Source organism: Alternaria ventricosa (genome assembly GCF_023758065.1).
Source record: "Alternaria ventricosa strain BMP 2768 chromosome Unknown scaffold_9, whole genome shotgun sequence".
NCBI classification, from domain to species: Eukaryota; Fungi; Ascomycota; class Dothideomycetes; order Pleosporales; family Pleosporaceae; genus Alternaria; species Alternaria ventricosa.
This window is the reverse complement of record NW_026055689.1, coordinates 911,128-925,635: the sequence shown is the minus strand read 5'-3', so window position 1 is coordinate 925,635 and position 14,508 is coordinate 911,128. Positions and strand designations below refer to the sequence as shown.

The window sequence follows — 14,508 nt, the reverse complement described above, 5'->3', positions numbered from 1 at the left end:
TGCCAGCAGCAGAACACTGCGTCTTCCTATGCGACTTCCCTTGCGACATGCGACTCCACAGATACAGCCAAGTCGGTACCTTGCAGCGGAACCGGAGTAATGATTGATGTGCTGCGACCCACGGAAACCTCACTGTTGGCTATTTCGATTCAATACCTTATGCGACCATCTACCGAAATATACGGCTCAGTGTCTTCCCACAGCGACCATTGAAGAAGAGATCATGTTCCTCATCTTGTCCGCGGCTTCTAGTATGGGATGAGAGTGGCTCTGGACATGTCTGCGAACCTATCAACACTCGAAGCGGACATCTGCCGTCGAAGTTTATCGCATAAGACTGGCCTTGGCTCTCCCAACTCCTCCGCCATGCCAACCGTCCGTGCACTCCGGTTTCCAAGTGCCTCACTTTCACTGGATGTAACATGAAGAGATTATGGACTGCTGCCGATGTTTTACCGCGCGAAATTTTCGCGTTCACTGCCAATGCGACTCGGCATGTCCTTGTCGCGAATGGATCCTTCGGGTTCCTTCCCATTTCGCCCCGGGAATGGCCTATACACTGAATCAACGTCTGTCCATCGTCTGAATACTCGGAAGGTTCCTGTGATCTGGGACGCGCTCACGCATACACATGGCTATTTGAGGATTCGGGCTTGATGGACTTCATCTCAGCACGCCCAGACCGATGACGACAGCGGCCAAGCTGTCGGGTGTGACACCGGGCTGCTTCGGCGCGGTTCTCGCGTTGTCAAATGCGGCTCTCGCTAGCGCGGTCGCTCCCGACGTGGATGACCATCAGACGTCACCAAGACCCTCCTCCGCATCGCGTTGCATCGTTTGATAGGAACGGCAGCGTGGGAAGGCTGCGCATCGTCCGGAAGGACCCAGCGTGCCGCACTTGCGCGTTTCGCGAAACACCAGCTCGGTTCCTTTACTAACAGCTTCATCTATACGGCATCTAGGGAGGCCCACATACCTGAAGTGGATAAAAGTACCATCCCGTCTCCACGCCTCTGCGAGACCCTGCCTTCAAGTCCAGCCATTATTGGGTGCACAGTCCCCGTTAGAGTGCGGACGCATTCTACGATACGCTACTACCAGCTACTGTCTTGGTCCGCGTGCGATGTGCGTTAATACGTAATTCTCCATGTCCTTGGTTTCCTCCACGCTGCGCTGTGACCAGTCTATCGTTCTTTCCCGCATCTATTTATCCTCTCAACTTAGCCCTCATCAAACGTCTCCATTGACAAGTTCGTTTCTTGGTCGCATCTTCGTTGTCACTTCGATTCCCCCGTCTCGACCACACTCACTCGGTACATGCAGGCGTAAGTGCTTGGTCTCCCTCTAACCATGGATTACAAAGACGTCCCTTCTGCCCATGGCAACCTTCCCATGCAACATACACACGACCTCGACAACAAGCCCAAAGCTCTCAATGATCTGCCTGTATCTGCCCAGCGACCTACAGTAGCCCTTGCAGCAGACCCTACTCACGATCCGGAAGACCCTTTGCGACGAAAGAAGCACGGAGACCCCGAAAAGCTCGAAACCTCCTCCGAACACGACACGAACCTAGGTGACGTTTCCGATATCCAGAATGCAAGCAAACGCCCCACAAGCAGCGCAGGAACGAAGAAACTCAACACAACACAAACTGTCATTATCTTCATGACCAATGAGATTGGCATCGGTATCTTGTCATTGCCAGCCGCTCTGAACACCCTTGGATTCTTTCCTGGTATCGTTGCCATTGTCGGCATGGGAATGCTTAGTTTGTACACTGCCTACAATCTCATTCAGTACTGGCGCAAGTATCCTTACATGCTCAACATTGTCGACTACGGACGCGTCCTCGGTGGTCCCTGGCTCGAAGCCGTCTTTGCCATTGGTTTCCTCATCAACATGGCTCTCATCAGCGCGTCGGCAGTCGTCACTATCTCGATCGGTCTCAACACTGTCAGCGAACACGCGACCTGCACGGTCGCCTTCTCGGTCGTTGCGGCCATTGCTATGTGGGCCATGTGCGTACCGCGTAGTATGCGTTTCGTGTCATGGGCATCGTGGCCCTGCACCATCTCCATCTTCTCGGCCGTCATGTTCGTCATGATCGTGCTTGGTGTTCAAGGTCCCCGCAATGCGGGAGCGCCTCTCAACCTGAAAGCTATTGGAAGCCCCACGTTCACGGAAGCTGTCGCTGCGTTCCTGAACATCGCCTTTGCTTTCAGCGGCAATCAAGCTTTTCCGACCGTCCTTGCTGAGATGGAGGACCCCTCTCGCGACTACCCACGCGCTGTTACCATTGAGAAGTGCGCCACTACCACCATCTACTGCATCGTCGCTGCGGTCGTCTACGCCCTTTCCGGTGAATCCGTCGCTTCGCCAGCGCTCGGATCTCTACAACCCTTGATGGCAAAGGTCGCTTACGGAATCATCTTTGTTGGACTCCTTGGCACTGGATTGGTGTTCGGCATGACCGCCGCGCGCTACCTGCACGTCTTCTTCCTGCGCGAGATCGGCACTCGCCAGGCCAAGAAGGATGGAAGCTTCAACGCCGAAGTCTCATCTAGCGCTTCCGGATCGTCGCGTGGCCGCCGCGCTTCCATCGCGATGGGTGACGTCGGTAACAAGACTGAATGGGCTGTCTGGATCTTCTCGGTTACCCTGTTCTGGGTTGTCGTTTGGATCCTTGCCAACGCCATTCCGGTGTTCAGCTCCCTTCTCAACATTTCCGCGGCGCTTTTGCTCTCATGGTTCACCTGGGGTGTTACCGTGCTTTTCTGGTTCCATCTCAACTGGAACGGCAAGTGGCGATCAAGTAAAAAGAAGCTTGCGACAGCTGCTTTCAACGTGTTCATCATGTCGGTCACACTCTTCATGATGGTGCCTGGCATGTACGCCAGTATCCGCGCTTTGATGAACACATTTGCCACCACAGATGTCAACGGCGCGTTTACATGTGCGGACAACAGCATCTTGTAAAGACTTTACGTTCTTCAGTATATATGAATTAAGCTTTCTACGTTTACAGGCTACGAAGTAGTCGACCTTCAAATCTCGCTCTTGTTCCATTTACTGTCTCTGGTCTCGCCATTTGGTCTAGTTCGCCTACATATGCTAATTCGACGCGTCGCAAAACGAAAGACATCGAGAGTCATGCGCGTTGTCGTCCAGGAACTGTCGTGACAGGTGAACGCGATCACCTTTTCGGGAGATGGGTCCCGGCCAGCACCGAGGAACGACCGCGACTACCAACGGCGACCGTTGAACGTACCTTTAGGTCCCAGTATATGCCTCCGAAGTATATGAAGACGTACCCTACACTTCTGACACCGGTTTGGCAGGTCTCTGTCGTGAGTACCCACATAACAGATCATGGTCGAGGCATGACATCACCCGCGCATCATCCCGATATCCACTTCAAACATCACGCCGTTTTGCCTCCTATACATCAAGGTCTTATCGGTCTATTCCCGAACTTGTGCTACCCATGCAGGAACAACCGCTGCGCATAGGCTAAAAACTAATGTAAGAATCATTGCCGCATCATACAAGGTGCTCGCCATAATGCCGACGGCTTGCCGTGTCGTCGATCTGAATGCCGCACGAGTATAACAATAGATAGACGCGCTGTTTCGATTTCAGATATAAGCAAAACTCTTTTGGCGTACTAGTATTACAATACTATCGAATCGCAAAGATGCAGCACGTCCTTCAAGCTGGTCTATCCTCTGGTATGTCAGCTGTCACTGGCATCCACAGCGGCAAGCACACCAAGCCTAATCCAGTCGACCCTTCCTTTGATGGTCTCGCAGCTGTCATGCCAGAAGACTGGATCCCAACCGCCGACAAAAAGGTCACATACAAGGGCAAAAACGGAGATGTCCACGCTCCGCAACTGTGCATCGGCGCCTGGCCTTGGGGCGACACTTCTACCTGGCACTGGAAGCCCGAGGAAGAGCCCCACGTCGTTGCAGCATGGAAGCACTGCGTTAGCAAAGGGGTCAACTTCATCGACACCGCCCAAGTCTACGGCACAGGCATGAGTGAGACAATCTGCGGAAGACTAGTCAAGGACATGCCAAGAGACAGCTTCGTTATGCAAGACAAGTACTTTGTCGTACCCCAAGCAAAAGACGTCCTCCACCCCACCATGGCACCCCTCAAGAAGCTCGAAACTTCACTAAAGAACTTCGGCCTCGATTACATCGACATTTACCTCGTCCATGGCCCCATTCACCTTCAAACCATCCCCATGATCGCCAAAGGCATGGCCGAGTGCGTAGAAAAGGGTATGACCAAGACTGTCGGCGTGGCAAACTACAGCCTCGTAGACATGATCAAGATGCAAGACGAACTAGCCAAATACGGCGTCCCACTCGCCATCAACCAAGTCGAATACTCCGTCCTCCGCCGCGAACCAGAACTGTCCGGCCTCCTTCAAGCCTGTAAAGAACGCGGTATCGTTTTGCAGTCCTACTCTTCGCTCGCTCAGGGTCGGCTGACTGGCAAATACACATCTGATAACCCGCCGCCAAAGACCTACCGCTTCTCCAGCTACGATATGAAGGACATTGAGCCTGTCAATGCGGTACTGAAGAAGATTGCGGATAAGCGCGGTGTACCCCAGAGTGCTGTTGCGCTGAACTACAATATGTGCAAGGGTATTACGCCGGTATGTGGTGTGAGGAAGGAGGAGCAGGCTGTTAGCAATTGTGCGGCGCTGGGGTGGAGGTTGAGTAATGAGGAGATTAGGGAGATTGATGGGGTTAGCTTTCAGGGACATACTACGAGTTTGTGGCAGCAGGGTTAGACGGAAATGGGTGACCCTGGTGTGCAACTGAATGAGTAATGACGTAGCTCCGTATGATTGTGCTGAAGTATTGAGATTATACGCCTATCTCAGTAGCGAAAGTAAGGCCTGCTTCATGTGCATGTCGTTGCTGAGCAGTTATACTCGGGTGCTATCCGACCTTATCACAGAGGCTACATTCTGTATCAAGAACCCTGGAAACCGATTGTTGTATACCCATGCCTTGTATTCCTTTTTGTAGCGATGACGGTGAGCAGGGATGCCGGCCCGACGGTTGGTCTGGATAATATCGTCCATCCACGGTTCAGATACCTCGGGCTTGACTATGATATCCACATCAAGCTCCTTGCTGTAAGAGTGGATCCATAATTCCTCGACAGATTTCCCGAGAAACTTGCTCCATCGGCGCTGAGAGGTAGTGGACTTGTTCAAGTCGGCAGATCGAACTCGAGAGTGCTTGATTAGTTCTTGGAACTGCGTGTCGAGATCCAATGCTCGCTCGCTAAGCGTTCTTGGATAGTAGTACGAGCGGAACAAGAGGTTGACAGGGCGGACAGAGCTGATGCCGCTAAGCCTGACGGCAAATTCCGGGTGCCTTTTGCATACTCGAATAAGCGGAGCTATGTTGACACGAGGGAAAGATTGATCGGATCGAAAGGTGAAGGAGGTACTACCGACCAGGGAGTGCCCTTTATGCGGTAACAGAAATGTCTCCAAGTAGGCGGCGAGGTGTCTGAGAGGGACTCGATGTGCGAAATTCTGGTATTGCAAAGGAAGCGCTTCCTGCCGAATCTGGTAGTTGACCTGGCAGAGATGGAAGTAGGTCCGATATCCGATCTCATGCACCGAATGTGATCCGCGAGTAAAGCTCTCGTCCCCAGGTTTCTTGCAGTATGAGTATATTGTGTTGCGCAGTTCTACAGCGAAGGTTAGCGCACTGCTATCTATCGACCTAGGAGGTTGCTGCTTTACCTCCGGGTAGATCCATGAAGCCGATCTTTGTCGCATCTTGTTTGGTACCAAGTCGGCGCAACGAGTGCACATTTTCTGTCTGCATGGTGACCTCGAGATGGCTGCGGGTTGAGACTGAAGTTTGTTTGTGGTTGTGTAGTGTGGTGACCGGTGGGAGTTGATGCCTGTGACTGAAGAACCTGGTGAGAGAGTGACCTCGGGAGCGTCCGGCCGCCACAATGCGCTAGTCCATGTTGGTAAGTTTATTCACACATCCGCGCGTTGGTCTCAGGCAACGCTTCGTCACTATGACTACGCAGACTCATATCATGATTGGTCTACTGTCTTGGTCGTGATACCGCCGAACCATGGACGGACGCAATATTGGTTCGTGGTAGCGGACCTACCGAAGACATACGCGAACACCATCTTATATAAAGTCAACATGCACCCTCCAACATCCAGGCCACAACCCTCCAGATTCAACAAATTCCGACGTCGTTCGCACCGCCAAACACACATCATGCTGACCGGCACTACTGGGTGTTTAGTAATACTGCCATGGCTGGTCTCACTTGCCGCATGCGACTTTTTTCTTGGTAGGCAATCCATACCGGACTTGAGAAAATCAGATCATGAGTACTTGTACGGCGATCTTCATCATTCAAAAGACGCAGCAAATATCATTAAAGATATGTTCGAAGCACCGAGCCAACTCACCTGGCTCTTCATCTCCTTCAGCCTCGTCGGACTCTCCACAAGCTATTCGCGCTCATTGGAGAAAACGAAGCACCAGCTTCTTTACTGCCTCTTCGCTACCAGCCTAATCTTACAATTTCTAGCCACATTTTCAAGTTTGCTGCATTTGAAGTTGCGGTCCCTAGACTGGATTATTCCCTGGCTGGCGATATCACCTTTGAACATCCTGGTCCTTACAACTTTCATTGAGCTCCGTGCTTGGGAATGGACGTCTTTGGGAACGTTCCTCAACAATGTTTGGGAAGGCGTGTCTGGTGATCCCGCAGCGACCGACCGCAACCGCGTCGCCATGCCTCGATTCGACTGGACGATGATCTGGAGTACAACAGAATTGGTATCAACCCAGGACGCGATCATTCGACTCGCCTACTACCACCTCTTAGAGAACGCGGTACGCGTCCTGTGCCTCCGATACTATTACCCACACAATGAAGGCGCGCCATACACTACTTACATCAACAACTCGGAGATCTTGACCGGGTTACTGGCACTTGAGATGGCTGCTTGGACATGCTGTAAGATACGCGAGAACGTCAAAACCCTGGGAGACGTTGAGGAGGGAGCTGCTGCCCTGCAGATGGGTCCAATCGTTGCAGATCATCTTTAGTCCTGGTGATCGTATATTCATTTTCCCGTATGTATGTCGTATATCGAGATGGCCCGACCAATATTTGATGAGGTGCTCCGGCCTGACAGTTCCCGTTGTGGTGGATCGTGGTTGGCAATGACGTCGCGCGTTGGACATTTCCGCAAATCGTTAGGCTGCGATGTCTGGGCAAGCATGCACGTACCCGAAGAGCTTTGCGTTAGACAATAAAGGTATAGAGAATCAAATAATTCCGCCATGGACGCTCAAGTGACCGAAGCTTTTCCTTCGGCGATTTTCGCTAGTCCGAGATGAGCCCATCGACCGCGTGTGAACGGGTCACAGACAAACTTTCAGCGCAACCTTAATCGATATGTAAGTTGCGCCAGACACATCACCTGCGCGCACCGTCCCGGCGACTACCGGCAGGCTGGACAAGATGCGGGCATGATGCCAGGTGCTGGAATTGTGAATCTGCCGCGCCCATAGAGATAAGATAAGTCTCATCGAAAGTGGGGATCGAAGGCGCTGATCAGGGGTAAAGCACGTGCCCCACCCCGGTCATCTCAGTGTGATAGCAATCTTACCGACGACTTCATTCGCCCAATGCGTTTCATCGACCATTGAAAGGGTTTAGCCTTTGTCCTCACTCGATGCCGCAATCCTGACTGAAGAAACATATGAGCTAGCAGGTGCCCCAATAGACGGTTGTGCCGGTCTCTTTACTTTTGTGCGACTTGCCCACAGTACTTATTCCTAATATCCACGCACTCGCCGTGGTGGTGTGGAAGAGCAGCCATGTCGTTTTTGGGCGACCTTTTCAGTTGTGGTCGGGCGAGACGGACGCGTGAGACGTCAACAGAGCCGCTTGAAACAAACGACGCGACGCCCGAGCCCAGCAACGCGCATGGAACTACTGCAACCACCCTTCACCCCACGATTGAGAAGCCGAACGACATCCCCTCGCCCAATGAAGACCGTATCGAGCGCGTCGCGAATCCGGTGCGCGCAAGTGTACGGTCTGGTCTTGAGAGTCGCGGTAGCGGGTTGAGCAAGAATGACGATGTCGAGCTGGCGGTCATTTCGGAGAAGTCGAAACCGAGTGCAGGATGGATGGTCGAACAGAGGGTCCTAGTCACAGCTACGTCCGCCACAAAGCAAGACACATCGTCAGTAGCCGAGGAGCAGGAGCCCAAGCAGCAACTCGAACAAAAGCACGACGAACAACATGCTCGTGCAGTCACCCCGCCTGTTCGCTGCGCCACCCCTGAACAGGAGCCATGGAACTCGACTCCCGTCGCCTATACACAAGTAGAGCCTGAAGTCCGCGACACTGCCGCCGCTGCAACTGTGCGATGTGCGACACCTGAACCAGAAACCCGTGCGATCACCCCCGAGCAGCAACCCGAACCGAGCACCCCGTCTGTACACGATGAGACACCAGAACTAGCCATCGATGAAGTCGCATCCATCAGCCCCGAGGTTGAAGATGTTGTTGAAGAGGTCCCGGCTCCCAAGAAGACCGCGCCGCTGTGCTTCCTGGACATGCCGCCAGGTATGTTACCCCCTAGTCTATATCAATGTATAAGCGCTAATGCAACACAGAGATCAGAAACCGCATCTATGAGCGTATGAGCGAGGAGGTGCCCATCAGGATGTGCCGTCACGATGATCCGGCGCTGGTCCAACGCGAAGGCGAAGCCACCCCGACGAAGCGGAGACAATACTACAGCCTCACGCAGGTATGCCACCAGCTTCGCGAGGAGTTCCTACCGATATACGCGGAGAAGGCACACTACATCATCGACCTGTGGAGCCAGAAGTCGAACCTGGTCAAGATCGATTCGCTCAAGGGCCATGTCTCTTTGGACATCGATGCTGCGTGCTTCGATATGGAGCCCATTGACCTGTTGCCGCTCATCCGATGCCTCGTCCGCACGCGTCGCACCGATTGTCGCTTCACCTCCACCGAGGGAGTTGTCTTCCGCAGCATCTCTGAGATCGTGGGTGAGCTCAACAAGTTGCTACCAAACCCTGCCAATAGCAACCAAAGCTGGCTTACCGCAGTCAACGGGCCCATGAAGAGGATTGACTTGCATCTGTTTCCCCACGACGACATCCGGCAATACTACCGATTCCGCGGTGCCGAGCCCCTGCTGCGCGTAGTCTACCCGTCGGCGGTGAGTGAGGAGTGGATGAAGCGGGCTTCCAAGTCGGAGGGATACGAAGCGTACTTGCAAAAGACTGGATTGGACAAGTTCGAGATGCACGTCGTTATCGGCCACGCTTCCCGACGGACCACAAACGAAGGTCGCCTGCCGCTCGACTGGCGCATGAGCTACCAGCTGTCGAGGCAATCCATTGACAGCCGCGCTCCTCGCATGTCTATGGATATCGCAGCTGCTCGCATGTCTATCGACAGGGCTCCGAGGATGTCATAATGACGAATTGATAATGTTTGGGGCGAATGCGCATCCTGCGCTTAGTGCTTACGTCCTGCACTTCACGTTCGAGCTGTACGCCATTTTGAGTATGGCTGTTTATGATTGTAACAGGGCGCACCGCCCATTTACTTGTAATGTTTTCCAGGGAGGACAATCTGTTTGTAAGCGCATGGCCGTCCAGTGACGAACCACGCTCATCCTCAGTCGCTACAGGCGGCCTCATAGCATCATACCCTTTTGTGTTTTTTATACCCTGCAATCAATCAAAAGTTATTTTCCTTCCGCTTTGAACATCATGACCGACCCAAGTACTGTAGTAACATCATCCGCTCTGAGATGGGTGCCATCGTACGACACCAGTGATCCACTTCAGCAAGAGGTCACGCGCAGTCTCAAGGCCTTCTGGAACGATATCCTCGACATCACATTCCTAGGCAACGACGGCGTTCTGCGCTCGCTGACTGCAGATCGCAAAGTGCTCTCCGCGGAAGGACTTAGTGAGCATCATATCTGCCAAAGTATACTACTGCTGATCCAGTCGTACAAAACCTGAACTCAAAAAAGCTATTCTAAGCCGCTTCCCAGAAGACTTCAGAGCGCAACTGACGAATCCAGTATTCGCTGATGGCACCAACACGCCAAAAAGAGAAGTGGTTTGAGCTGGCTGCAGGGACTTTGCCAGAGCCGCTGTCACAGCAGGAGATTGACAAGGTCGAGAATCAGCCTGACGAGCGGAAGGACTTGCTACGAACGCGTATGCGTGAGGATGAGAAGTGAGTCACGACGCCTCATTCTGTAAGATCAACGCTGACAACTTGGAGTTTATTGGAAGTCAACGGTGTGCTTGCCTGACTGTCAGGTTGCGCAGCGCGCGCGAAATTTCTACCCCTAGAAACAGGCAACCGTGGTGTCACAGGATTCGCACTCATGGTTCAGCTGCCTTCGCTCTCCATGCAACACACACTGAAATTACCACTCGAAAACCCAACAGACACCTGGTGACTGTCAGGTTGGGAATGCGTTGCGAGCTGCAATGAGTTGGCACATGTGACGGCGGGAAAGTAAACCTTGTGGCGTTTAAAACCAAACTTCCTCGTACAGATCAACACAAAAAGCCAAACTTGTTCGGATGCAAACCATATTTGACTTCGCGCCGAAGAAAAAGCATGGCATTCGTAGATTACGACAGGATCGCCAGCACACAGCGGGCATGTGCCTGGACGCCTGAAAGTTTCAGACATCTGTGGCCCAAAGTATCTGTCAAACCCTTCTCATCTTGTCATTCAAGGAGATGCAGCGCCATGTTCGGCGTGGACCTTTACAGGTTGTGTCGAGAAGGAAACATTGAAATTGTGCATCACGACGGCATGTGCCTTTCATGAGGGGCAGTCACAAGGCACGGGGCCTGGCTCTGCAAACTTCACCAATCGGCCTAACCTCGGCCCGCGACACGGCCCCTTCCCCTTCGCCCTCATTCATTACTCCTGCAAGCCCTTCCATCTTCAATCCACATCATGGTCCCCACTTCACCTCTGCACAAAGTTTCTCCGCACCACTTTATCTCTACGATGGCCCATGATGCCTTCTCACTTGTGAGTTCGGCGGTGCTAATGCCTACCAAGCTTCCTTCTTAATTTCAAGAATTTCCCCGGATTTGCTTCGAAACACCGAAAGCCAGCCCCACCAATGATATGGTGCGCACGGGGTACTAGACGTGCTAGACTCGGAGTAGTACTACAAACGCTGGCTAGATATATACCCATGCTCGGGTCCTGTACAATCAGCACCAAGCACTACTCCGCAAGGCGTAGGTGCTCTATCCTAATGGCGGAGCCAGCTCGATCTGGTAACTAACGTGGAGTTTACAATACTACCACCGGGAAAGATGCTATTGTGATGGTGTGTAGTAGCCATCTGCGCACACACGTGGGAAAGCAAATACATTGCTATAAAGCCGTCTTGCACAATGAATCCACATGGGGTTTCTAGCTCATCGTCTTTCCTCCGTCAGTCTTCACGATGCGGTTCTTAGCGACCGTCACTGCTCTTCTACTGGCCCCTACGGCTGTTTTTGCAGCTTGGGGCTACACCGATGACGGCAAAAACTATGTTATCGATACGAACGCGAATCTCGTCGTCAAGGTCAGCAAGACAAACGCCGACATGACCTCGATCAAGTACCGTGGCGTTGAGTACAACGGCCAGAATGGGAAGAATTCGCACGTGGAATCTGGCCTTGCACCCGGCACTGTCACCATTCAGCAATACACCAACGTCATCAAGGTGACCATGAAAGTAGGAACGCTCGTTCACACTCTCGTCTTCCGCTATGGCAACCCCAACGTCTATATCTTCATGAACAAGAAAGACAGCAGCATCACTGTGTCGCGATACATCCTTCGCATCCCGCCGAATATCTTTACCAACAACATCAACGAAGACACGGACTGGGTTCCGGATGGTGCGACTGCCATTGAGTCTGGTGACATCAACGGGCTCAACGGCCAGACATGGTCCAAACATTACTCGGGCAAGTTGTATGGTCGTACTATGGACTACGACTGGGTCGGATACACCAATCGAAATGTCGGCATGTACATGATCAGGTCAAATCACGAGAAAGCGTCGGGTGGGCCTTTCTTCCGAAGTTTGGTGCGCCGCGGAGGTAGTGGTGGCCCGGATCTCTATGATATCTACCACTACAACATGGGTACGCGAATTAGCCCTCGACTCCAACTCATGGCATATGCTAACGTGCTTCAGGTCATACTGATGTGATGCGCTTTGGCCTGCAAGGTCCCTCCGTCCTCCACTTCACGGATAGCGGTGCCGCACCGAGCAACGCTCTCTTTGCTCGCAACGCTAACTGGGACTGGATGGACTCCCTTGGAATCGATGGCTGGGTTCCTGCTAGTCAACGTGGTGCCGTCGCTGGTGTTGGTTTGGCCAACGTGAAGAGCGGTTACCAGTATGTTGTCGGTCTGAAGAGTGCCCAGGCACAATACTGGACCATCGCATCATCCGGCTCCTGGAGAATCAGCAAGATTCTGCCAGGCTCGTATACGTTGACTGTATACAAGGGTGTAAGTACAGCCATACATCAGAACTTTGATACAATGTGAACTAACCCGATCTTGCAGGAACTCGAGGTTCACACTAGCACTGTTACCGTCACTGCTGGAGGCACTGTAGCGCTGAATACGATCACCTGCAACGACCCGTCAGATACAGCTGTCGTGTGGCGAATCGGCGAATGGGATGGTACACCTAAAGGTTTCCTGAACTTCGGCGACAGCCCCATGAAGCCTACATACATGCATCCATCCGATTCGCGCCTCGCCAAATGGGATGCTAGCAACTACATTGTGGGCACCAGCAGCGCCGCCAACTTCCCCGGCTACATGTGGAAAGACATCAACAACGACCACCTCGTCTACTTCCGCCTCAGCGATGCGCAACTAGCCAATGGCGCAAAGATCAGAATTGGTGTCACAGAGGGCATGTCTGGTGGAAGACCGGCTATTGCGGTGAACAGCTGGACCGCTCCTTTGCAATCAGACAAGGGTCAGGGCGATACCAGAAGTCTGACTGTTGGAACATACCGTGGCAACAACTACGTTTATGAGTACAGTGTACCGGCAAGTGCGTGGGTGAAGAGCGCGAGGGAGTATCAGATACTGAAGATCTCCGTCATTTCTGGAAAGACGTCTACGGGATATTTGAGTCCTAGTATCAGTCTCGACGCGATTGAGATGATCGCGGCATAGACGGGTCGTCTTTCTGTTCATCTCCACAACTTCTCTTCGATACCAACGTACGCGTGTAAGTACCAGATATATAGCGTATGCATAGCGTTGTCGAGGCTCAAGTACTAGGGACTGATCGCATTGCCCCAGTGTTTCAGCTCGTCCGGTCCTGGAAAGACTTCGCAAGTCCTGGGCTCCACGCAGAGTCTTTCGACCTATAAGCTGTTCTAAAGCCTTCCTACCCAGGAGCTGCTCTCGATATTTCCAACACGTGAGCTAATGCCTAATCTCCTGACTTCAGAACTGACCCGAGGGCTTGATACCTCTAATAAACGCTACCTACCTAAACACGGTTTTCGTTAACAGCAAAAGTGAACGTGGCGCTCAGTCTGCAACTTTAGTATGGCCATTTCCCGCGCTAGCACGGGCGTCCCGAGCCTTGGCAGCCACAATATATTGCAGTCGCAGCTCACTCACTCGCATGCACTTTGTCACGTCCTATGGTAACTACCCGCACTTGTTGTTTGGTTGCAGGAAGAGCTAACGCCATGCAGGCTCTACTACTTGAGCAACACGAATAGTTAAGTGCGTCGCGTGAAGCGCGCACTGCCTTAGATAAGATAAACCCGCCGTTTGATGCGCAAAGGATGCGCTACAAAACAGACCTTACCGTAGCGCGCTAGGGGAGTCTAATAATTAGGCTGCGAAATAATGCTAAGGATTAATATGTATAGAATATTATATTAATATTCAAAGTACTTTTGCAATAATTGCATGTATAAAGCTATAACTTAGATTATTATAGAGTTAGCAGCGTTATAATGTTAATAATAAAGTAGTTAGGTTAGAGCTTTTATCTTATTAGCTAATAATGTTATTATTAGATCGCGCGCGTTATAGCTGCAAAACTAATGTTTATATAAAGCTACTACACAACGCTATTAATATTATTACCTACTAAACTTATTATATAACTATAATTTTATTATTATTATACTATTAAACTATAAAGGCTATTAAGCTAGTTAGATATTTATAAGAGCTTTTACGTCGCTAGCTATTAATACATAAAAGAGTAATAAATATAGAATATAATAAGTAAGATATACTTTTACACTAGCTTTATACTTATTTTAAAAATATTAGCTATTAATTTAAACTACGTAACAGCTCTAATACTTAATATAACTAGTACTATAATAAAAGGCTTTT

At 51.6% G+C, this 14,508-nt stretch overlaps 4 protein-coding genes across 4 annotated transcripts; all 4 read left to right on the top strand.

Moving 5' to 3' along the window:
• Window positions 1-1,350: 1,350 nt before the first annotated feature.
• Window positions 1,351-2,979, top strand: J4E93_005978 (uncharacterized protein; the record flags this gene model as incomplete). The annotated part of the gene is made up of 1 exon (XM_049343896.1): window positions 1,351-2,979. The coding sequence occupies one exon, from the start codon at window positions 1,351-1,353 to the stop codon at window positions 2,977-2,979; it is 1,629 nt and encodes a 542-aa protein (XP_049199129.1).
• Window positions 2,980-3,697: 718 nt separating this feature from the next.
• On the top strand, window positions 3,698-4,810 carry J4E93_005977 (uncharacterized protein; the record flags this gene model as incomplete). Its single annotated transcript, XM_049343895.1, has 1 exon — window positions 3,698-4,810. One exon carries the CDS (start codon window positions 3,698-3,700, stop codon window positions 4,808-4,810), a length of 1,113 nt encoding a protein of 370 aa, XP_049199128.1.
• Window positions 4,811-7,904: 3,094 nt separating this feature from the next.
• J4E93_005976 (uncharacterized protein) lies at window positions 7,905-9,547 on the top strand (the record flags this gene model as incomplete). Its single annotated transcript, XM_049343894.1, has 2 exons — window positions 7,905-8,661; window positions 8,712-9,547. 2 exons carry the CDS (start codon window positions 7,905-7,907, stop codon window positions 9,545-9,547), a joined length of 1,593 nt encoding a protein of 530 aa, XP_049199127.1.
• A 2,022-nt stretch (window positions 9,548-11,569) lies between these two features.
• Window positions 11,570-13,317, top strand: J4E93_005975 (uncharacterized protein; the record flags this gene model as incomplete). The annotated part of the gene is made up of 3 exons (XM_049343893.1): window positions 11,570-12,260; window positions 12,314-12,633; window positions 12,691-13,317. 3 exons carry the CDS (start codon window positions 11,570-11,572, stop codon window positions 13,315-13,317), a joined length of 1,638 nt encoding a protein of 545 aa, XP_049199126.1.
• Between the last annotated feature and the right edge of the window lie 1,191 nt (window positions 13,318-14,508).